Below are 9,465 nucleotides of genomic sequence, written 5' to 3'. Positions count from 1 at the left end.
CAGGATACAACCAGTTTTATTGTTTTTTGTTACAATGTTCCTCCATGAGGGTTTTGGAACCTGATCATCCAACCTTTTTTCTTCCAAAGCAGGATCCTGGCAGTGAGGATGGAGACCACAGTCACCAGCAAGAGCCCAGCCAGGAGCACAGGGGACAGGTCCAGTCTAGAACCAGAGTCTGTGGGAAAAGTAGATTATGGCTTAGATGTGGCCAGGGGAGATGAAGGATACCTAGATTTATCTACCCTACCAGGGATGGGATAAGACTGACTCCATCCCTTTCCTACTCACTAATTCTAAACTGGAAACAGGCAGATGGTTCTTTGCATTACTCCCTGCCCCTTAGGGGATACTGCTATCCAGCAACTTAAATCCCAGCTATATGCTTTTGAATAGGACATCCTCAGTTACTCTTGAGTCAGTCCTGTGTTCCCCACTCCCCAGACAGAGGCACGAGTAAGAACCAGGCCAGATGGGAGTCCATGCATCTTCTACTGCTAGCAAGCTTCTGTTACCTCCTACAAGGCAGGTCATTGATTCAGTCCCTACCTCACCCCTTTACACATTGGCAGGAGACAGTGCCTCCCAATGAGACAGGACTGAAGTTGCCATGTGCCTGGCTGTGGTGTCTGACACCACTGAGTAGGAGATGTGAGATCTGAGAGGATAGTTACCTTCATTCCCATAGACTGGCTCTTTGAATGCCTCTGTGCTGTCCCAGAAAAATCACAGGCCCATGAGAGCTCACCGCATCAAGAGGCTCTGTCCCACTTTGGATAGTCAGGAACCGACGGCCTCCTGGGGGTAAGGGGGAGTAGAGACAATTAGAGAATCTGGAGGCTTTTCAGGGCTGCCAGCAAGCTGAAGCACAGCTCACTCAGAACCAGCTGCTGGCCTGACAAGGCGGTGATCTCTGCTCACACCTCTAGGCCTCAGAATCAGGACTGTCCTGGAGGACAAGGGGTGTTTATTGGTTCCTACACAGCTACAGGAGACAGTCAGGCCATTGTTACATCATGGCTGCCACAAGCATGGGCAAGGGATCTGACCTAGTGGTCTGTGTCAGATGTAGCTGTACTGAGTTACTTCATGCTGATGCATCATGCTTTTAGAGACTGTGGAGTACCTTACTCATGCAGTTGATCCACTGGTCTGAGCTGGAGTTCACACTCCTTGCCAACTATTTCTATGCTGTAGAATATAGCTAATTGGACAGTTGAGAGCTCTGGCTGGGCTGCAGCCAGTGTGGGTCTGGAACCAACAGCAGCATGACACACCCATGCCTAGAACAGAGAGGCCAGACTTACTTGTAGTTACCCCTGATGGGCATATGGTCCTGCAGGACTCCAGCTGGGATGGTGAGCAGGCGGAGGCACTACAGAAGATGTACACCTAAACCAGACATGGCAGAAACCCAAGTTACATAATGCACTGGCCAGTCATCCTAGTCAGCAAGTGCAAAGCCTCAAACCATGCATCCCCAAAAAGGACTGGCCCTTTTAACCTGTGAGGTCAGATTAGTTACTGTAATACCGAACTTGCATCTTCATTGGGAAAGTCTAGTCATGGTGTTCAGCAGAGGGCAATGCACCCTGGTACATCACCAGCCAAGGAGGTGCCAGTGTGTACAAGTCACTGGAAGATTTCCTCAGACTGATTTCTTGAGTAGGCAAAACCTATGAGTTTGCTACTCTGGATTGAGAACTAGGGTGGTATTTGTCCACTCCAAGGAGGCCCTACTCCAGCAGGGAAACCTTCATGCTATTTTCTAATTGATGGAAGGCAAAGATGCAGGTTATATGCTAGAGCTGCTTCCCCCAAGGTCAGTCTTGTACCCAGGTCATTAGTGACCAGAACCATGCAGTTCAGTGGTCATAGGGCTCAAGACCAATGTTCTTATGATAGATGAGCACTGCTCCTGAAGAGAAGTGGGGCTGCAGAACATGTGAGCCAACTCACCTACCACAACATGACAAAGGTACCAGGAGTCAGAATAACTCCTCACAGGGGCTGCAGCTTGCAACACCCTCCAAAATGGACCTTTTCCAGTTGGATGGGCAAAGTTCCTCTTTAAGAGGAAGAGGCTATTCAGGGGTCACTCCCCTGGCTGTAGTAGGAATGGCTACCAATGATAGGCATTCAGCCCCCCACCCCACTTACCAGTCCCTCGAGTACCATCTGGGAAGTAGAGTCCACAAAAGCAAAGGTGGAGAGGACAAAGCGCTGGTGATGAGTTGGGAAGGGCAGCTCAGATGAGGCAGGGTCCATGGGCACAAGCTGGGTTCTGTAGTTGTCTCCTAGGAATGGGCATCTAGGAACAAGGAGGGGTAGATTTAAGCAGGCCAGGATTACCACTCCTTGAAAGCCAGTAATCCCTTTGCCCCCAGCCACTCACCCGTCCACCAGGATGGGCCACTGTGGCACCTGCAGGGGGTTAGCACTTTGGGTGGCCCAGCACTGGTGTAGAACCAGAACCAGGGATGGGTCTGTTCTCTGCAGGATGCGAACCTCCACATAAACAGGGTCCCTGAGTACCTTCACCACAGGATAGTCTCTCTCCGTGAAATACGATCTGTAGTTCAGGTCTGTGGGGGAAGGGGGCAGGAGGAGAGCAGAGCTGAGCTAAGATGCCTGTGGGCCTTCAGGGAATGGGTTTACTGCCCTGGAGTGAGGGGTCACCTACCTGTGGCGATACGCAGCTCAAGCCGGAGGGGTCCTGCCTGGATGATTGGAGCAGGTGCAGGGGGCAAGAAGACCTTGACCTGGACTGGCAGGAAGTCACTGGCATTGTAGATGCAGCGAGCATGGAGGCTGCACAGGGGAGAGTAGAGGGTGGAGATGGGCTGAAGTTTGTTAGCCAAGCTAAGGTGTTTTAGGAGTCACATTGTGCATCTTCACCCTCCCCGTGGTGATTTGTACCCAGTTTAAATGCCCTCCACTGCTCAACATGGCAAGATCCAAGTGCCACTCACTGAACACATAAGATCCTACACAATTACTCATTCCCAAGCTAATCTCAGGTTTTTGGCCTTACTGCCTCAAGCTGTGATCTAGTCAGACTGAACTTTGTTGGCGGATTTAAGTTGCACTTGGATGGAAGAGATCCAAGGGAAGTCTCCAATGAATAGTTGACAATTCAGTCATTGACACTTGTTCTTTTGAGTCAGCACCAAGTTAGTGCCCTAGTAAAGGGAGAGGTGAGCAGTTGTTTCTTAAGAGATTCAGAAAGAGGCTCTAGTTACTTGCCATTAATTGCATGGTGGTTTGCAACAGTAGAAGCCATCCTCCTAGTATCCCAGCCACATTTTAGTCTTGTTTTATTCTTCCTTGTCATTGGACTGGGACATGCATCAAAAGTGTCAATTTTCCACAGGATATTTTAGAAGGATTTTAATCAAAGTTAATCTTTGATGACAAATTCCAACTGACTAAAGTCCAGAATTTTGATTTCTGTTTTCCCCAGAAAGTCAGCTTTTCCCTCCTACTGAAATGTAGAGTTGCCAAGCTCTAGTATTTGGTAACAGTCCTGAATTGCAAGGTAGTGTTGCTTTGTGGTACTGGAAAATCAGCTGTCTACCACAGAGATGGCAGAATTAAGACTGACTTAGCATCTTGAGATTCTTCTGTCCTAAAAAAGCTAGAAACTAAGGGAGTTGACAGGTGATCTATTAGATTCCTCAGAGAGAGGATTTGTCTCACGCTGAAAGACTCTTGTCTATGCAGGACAGAAGTTGACCAGCTTACATGAAGGTGCTGTCCCGAGTGATGGAGCCTTCTGGCCCAGTCTGTATGTCAATGCCAGAGATCAGCTGATTCTCATAGATCAATTTGTCCCCAATTACCTGGAGAGGAATAGAAACAGGAGGTGTTTAGTCCCTTCTTGAAGGAGAAGAGTGTGTGCTACATGTCAGGGGATGTATTGTCACCTGGACTGTGGTGCCACATTGTGTGAGAGGGAAGCGGAACAGCACAAAAGATTCTGTCATCCTGATGGGATTGCACCCTGCCTGGGCATAGGCTAGCCGTATATTGTCCAGGATGATGGGGTGGTCAGACATGTCCCTGGAGACCACCAGAATAAAGTGACCATCCATGAGGCACTGAAGAGTGACTGCAACACAAAGGAGTAGGGTTAAGTACAGCAATTGCAGCCTAATGATGCTGAACATGTGGGGGCAGGAACCCCAACCCTTTATTACAAGCCAGAGTTAGGTTTGGGCACAGACATGCTGAGGGAAGAAGCCAATGTTCACGGTGCCTCAGAACACAGGGTAGTACACTTCCCCCCACCCTCCTTTTTTATTTCTCCTTCAGAAAGATAGAGAAGGCTATGGAAAGAAGAGCTTTGGGCCATATTCCCCCAATGGAACCCCCTGGAAATAAGATAGTTTCTTTCTACTTACCTTGCAGTGGCAGAGCACACTCTGTGTAGGCCCTTCATAACACCTGAGAAACCTCAATCAGTTTGAGAGAGTTCAGGCTTGCATTCTTGAGCCATTTCCTCTCCACCCTTATGGTTGGGGCAATGGGAATCATTGTGGAGAGCTCCCATGCTTTAAGTGGGAAGGACCACAAGCCTGGGTGTGAACATCTATGGATGTATTCAGTTTACATCAACTCTGGGCCCTGAATACGTGATCTGGGGACACTTTCCATCCCCTGCTTCTTCACCCTGCCCAGTGGAAATGGAATGAGACAGCAGCAGTTGCTGGCTCAGGGCCTAGCTCCTCCAACTGAGTGTTATCTTGTGAACATGCCCTGAGCTCTATGGGACAGAACTTCTTCAGCTGGTCCCTTACCTGTGTTTCCATAGTAGCAAGGAGTAGTTGGGTCAGTCCTATCATAGCAGCAGCCAGCCTGGAAGCAGGCAGCTTGGTCAAGGGCATTTGCACAGGGGATCTTCCCAGCCACCACTTGGCACTGCTCCGGTGTCAGGCGGGCACCTGGAAGATCGGGATACAGACCACTGAGCACAGAAGATGATTGGCGCACAGTACGTGGCCACTTTGCTACCCCAATATACTTTTGGGTACCACTGATGGTGTGGAGAGGTCATCTGATCCCTCTCTGGCCTGGTTAGGACATGCCTCAGGATTAGGGTAAAGAAAGTCTAGGGCCCCAGGAGACAGTGGGGTGAAGCCTTCATTTGTTTGGTCTTCCCCCACAACTACTGTCTTTAAGGACCCACAAGAAAACAATGGATAGACTAGCCCACCCCCTTGTTAGGCCTCATTGGTAAACAAATGTTCTCTGGTTCCACATCTGTTTTTACTGAGTATGGTTTCAATTTGGTCCTTGAGTTATATCAGTGTGCCTTTTCATTTAGGCTAATTCAGCCTGTCTCCTTGATATCTCTCCTGCGTCACCACTTCATGACATTTTTATAAACTTTCACATTTTACAGTGAATCTCACAATTAGAGTAAATGTGCAGACCCAATCACCACAACAGATCCCACCCACACAGGTGTTACACAATACCCATGGACCAGACACCACATGCTCAGAGCCACCCCCCACACTACATTAGTACAAGAAAGGTCATAGTTCTGTTTTTATCATCCAGCCCTAGTCCCTGACACAAGCCATGATGGTTCTTGGTAGAGGCCTCAGAGTCAGAATGGGCTACATTCTGAATCTGAAGGTATTCTGCAGTGTCCTGGGCAAGGGTGAAGGGCAAATACAGCTTCCCTGAAAACCAGCAGTACAGACACAGGAGAACGTACCGATATTACTCAGTGGAGGATAGATTTGCGGCACCAGGCCCTGCTGCGGATGCGGCACTGGGCGCACCAGGCCCGGCTCTGGCTGCGGCTGTGGCACTGGGCGCACCAGGCCCGGCTGCGGCTGCAGCACCGGGCCCGGCTGCGGCACATAGCGCATGGTTAAGTCATGTTCAGTGGGCTTGGGGCAGGTCATGTTCACGTCACGGGAGGCAGCAATAGCTCTGGTGCTCAGCAGTTCTTCTACACGGACCCGCAGGTGGTTACGGCCATCCTGTAGAAAAAAGAAAGTGCAAGTATTAAGTGTGTCAATCAACCTTGAAGTATTAATAGAAGTAGGCGCAGGGAGACTAGTAGGGAGCCAACCGCTTTACCTCACTGCTGGGGGTTATGGGAGAGGTCAGTAAGATTAGTTGGACAGCCCACAGTAAACACTTCATGGCTGAGATGCTCAGTGACACTTTCTGGACTAGAACTAAGGACTGTGCTTTGCTGGGATGCAGGCACAGGTCTTCGTAACAGGAGCACAGAGGATGCCACGGAGGTCAGAGGTGCAGAAACTCACCTTCTTCAGTACATGACAGCCATTGTAGCCTGCTGAGAAGATCACAGCCCCTTCCTGGTTAGATGTGACCCAGTGGAGGCAGATGGAGCAGTTAGTAACCTCAAAGGCTGTCCCAAACTCATCTGTGGAGATAGCATGGAAGTGGCAGAAGAAGCTTGACATGAGACAGTTCCTTCAGCACCCTCCCCCCACCTCAGTAGTGCAGAAGACCAATGTCTCTTAAGTATTCCTATCTGGAGCAGGGACAGCTGTCCACTACATTGTGGAGTCTCAGTGCAGCTCAGGTAGGCCTGATCCTAAAATAGGGAGATTCCCCTTTTATAAGGGATCAGCTGATTCCAAAGTGAGGTTTTGGGACATAGTCCTGTTACAACACTGCAGTGACTCCAATGTAAAGTTATCCCACAAGACAAGCCTAGGCCACATAAGCAGCTGAGAACTCAAAGCCACTCTTTTGGGAGGTTACAAGAAGGCTCGTGTCTTCTGCCTTCAGTCCAGGACTTACAACTGAGAGGCTTATTTTGGGGCAGGAGCATGTGCAATAACACAAGCTAGAAGGAAGAGAGTTAGGTCTGGTACCAGCCTGTTTAGGCCATCCAGATACATCCTAGGAGCAGTGACTCACAGGATGTGCTGTGAGGCATAAAGAATAGTGTCAGTTCCGAGTAACAGCACCTGTATTCCCCACTTGTGGTCCCTTGAGGACATCTATTCTAGGTCCTCAAGTATCAGAGGGGTAGCCATGTTAGTCTGGATCTGTAAAAGCAGCAGAGAATCCTGTGGCACCTTATAGACTAACAGACATTTTGGAGCATGAGCTTTCGTGAGTGAATACCCACTTCGTCGGATGCATGTAGTGGGTATTCACTACATGCATCTGACGAAGTGGGTATTCACCCATGAAAGCTCATGCTCCAAAACGTCTGTTAGTCTATAAGGTGCCACAGGATTCTCTGCTGCTTCTAGGTCCTTAGTTCCTCTGCCATCACCTCTCTTGGGCAGAGGCCTGCACCTCTGCCTCCTGACCAGTGTGTTCTCTGCCTATACTGCAGTATCCCCAGCAAGTCAGGCTGCCGAAATGGCCAGCACATGCACTTTGCTTTCTCTCCAATAGGTAGGGCCCTACCAAATCCACAGCCATGAAAATGAGTCACCAACCATGAAATCTGGTCTTGTGTGCTTTTACCCTATACTATGTAGATTTCATGGGGGATACTAGCATGTCTCAAATTGGGGGGCCTGACCCAAAAGGAAGTTGCAGGGGGTCACAATGTTATTTTGGCGGGGGGTGGTCATGGTATTGCCACCCTTAGTTCTGCACTGCCTTCAGAGCTGGGCAGCCAGAGAGCAGCAGCTGTTAAAATATCAGGGTTGGAAGGGACCTCCAGCAGGACCAATCCCTAACTCAATCATCCCATCCAGGGCTTTGTCAAACCTGACCTTAAAGGAAGGAGATTCCACCTCCCTAGGGAACCCATTCCAGTGCTTCACCACCCTCCTAGTGAAGAAGTTGTTCCTGATATCCAACTTAAACCTCCCTCACTGCAACTTGAGACCATTACTCCCTGTTCTGTCATCTGATACCACTGAGAACAGTCTAGATCCATCTTCTTTGAGGTGCCCAGCACCCCACCAGCGGCACAGAAGTAAGAGTAGCAGTACTGCAATTCTCCCTCCCCCCCACCTCCTGTTTGGGTCAGGACCCCTACTTTAAATAGCTGAAATCATGAAATTTACAGTTTAAATCCTGTGACTATGAATTTGGTAGGGCCCTAGCTATGACCAATGTATTGCCAGCTGCTGTAAGTTACTACTCAGCATCTTCTAAGCAAGCACATTTATTCTTAAGACAGAGAAGATGTTAAAAAAAGATCCTACATGCATGCTAAGAAGCTGACCAGAGGGCACCACAATGGCCAGCTCAAGCTCTGGTAGGTGTTACTCCTTCCAGCCTTTCCCCAAGCGTTGCCCCCCAATCCTTGGTGAGACAGGTCTGTCCCTTTGCTGAGTCAGCTTAAACTCAGGCTCTTTTTCCAGGAGTCCTTTCCTGGTCTGTTGGTCCCCAGAGAGCCCAGTTTGAACTAGTGTATAGGAGCCTCTCCAGGAGGTGGTACCTCTCTGGAGGTTAAGGCAAAACAGCCAGCTTGCATAATGGCCATTCACTGTTTTTAGTTCCTGGAGGAGCTGCGGTAGCTGCTCCTCCATATTGGGGAGCACAAGTTAGCGCTAGACCGGTCATTAGGATGATGGATACTTATATTTAATTCAACAAGGCCTCCCATGGATATGCAGGAAGTTACCCCCAGTCAGTTAGACTAGCGCAAGAGTCCAAGATCTAAGGTTAACAGGCAGGCCAGCTGCGATCATGGCAAAAGGAAGGAGGTCACCTCACAACTGAAGGTTAAGAGATCACATCCCTGCTCCAGCCTGCCCATCAGAACTAATTAAGTCCGAAGCTCCCAGTTAACACCATTAGCAGATGGAAAGGCATAGGACCCCACCAGGCAGCCACTTACCCACAACTTTGAAGCGGACAGTGCGGCCTGGGCTGGGAAAGACCAGCAGCTGCATCCCATAATCTCCACAGTCATACTCATACTCAGGCTGCAAGACAGAGAAACTGACCCTAAGGAAGTCTTCCTGCCCAAGTGCTGTCCCCAGGGACCAGAGCAGTACTAAGCTCACAAAATACCTATAGCTCAGCCCCATGGTTTCAGGAGCTGCTAGCAGAACCCTACCCAGCAGCCACTTCCCATTACAAGAAAGCTATGGGACTGGAGCTTTATAAAATCAGTGTGGGAAGGGGCGGGTTGTGAACCATGAGAGCAGAGAAGCTGCAGCGGTAGAGCTCCCTGCTGCTGCTGAGGGGCCAGGTCACAAGTGCAAAGCTCCGGGTGAAAGGGAAATGTCAGCAAAGCTCCTACCCTCATCTTCAAATGCAACCCCAGCTTCCTGCCCTCCTTCCAGTTCTTGTTTTGATATTGTGATGGAAATTGAAGCTTCCCTCTCCACATGATCTTCTTTTCCCCTCTATTTCTCTGTGTTCCTCTTTTATGTAGTGGTGCAGATCTCTTCCTGCCACGCAAGAGACTGGGGGTTGATCGCCTGGTGGGGAGGCAGCATGTTTGATGGGATTGCCTGCCATAGCAAGGGACTGCACTTGACTGGAAAGAAAACT

General features: G+C 49.5%; 1 protein-coding gene across 1 annotated transcript; it reads right to left on the bottom strand.

Moving 5' to 3' along the window:
• Positions 1-9,166, bottom strand: LOC116830852 (zona pellucida sperm-binding protein 1). Its single transcript, XM_032790494.2, has 12 exons — positions 8,804-9,166; positions 6,288-6,409; positions 5,726-5,996; positions 4,800-4,943; positions 3,927-4,111; positions 3,745-3,842; positions 2,684-2,811; positions 2,396-2,585; positions 2,161-2,311; positions 1,308-1,392; positions 675-798; positions 1-178 (listed from the first exon to the last, which is right to left on the bottom strand). Exons 1-11 carry the CDS (start codon positions 8,994-8,996, stop codon positions 677-679), a joined length of 1,689 nt encoding a protein of 562 aa, XP_032646385.1. The 5' UTR covers positions 8,997-9,166; the 3' UTR covers positions 1-178; positions 675-676.
• Between the last annotated feature and the right edge of the window lie 299 nt (positions 9,167-9,465).

The sequence above is a fragment of the Chelonoidis abingdonii genome, chromosome 4, assembly GCF_003597395.2.
Source record: "Chelonoidis abingdonii isolate Lonesome George chromosome 4, CheloAbing_2.0, whole genome shotgun sequence".
Classification (NCBI taxonomy): Eukaryota; Metazoa; Chordata; order Testudines; family Testudinidae; genus Chelonoidis; species Chelonoidis abingdonii.
Note: the sequence above shows the minus strand (reverse complement) of the source record. Positions and strands in the feature narration are given on the sequence as shown.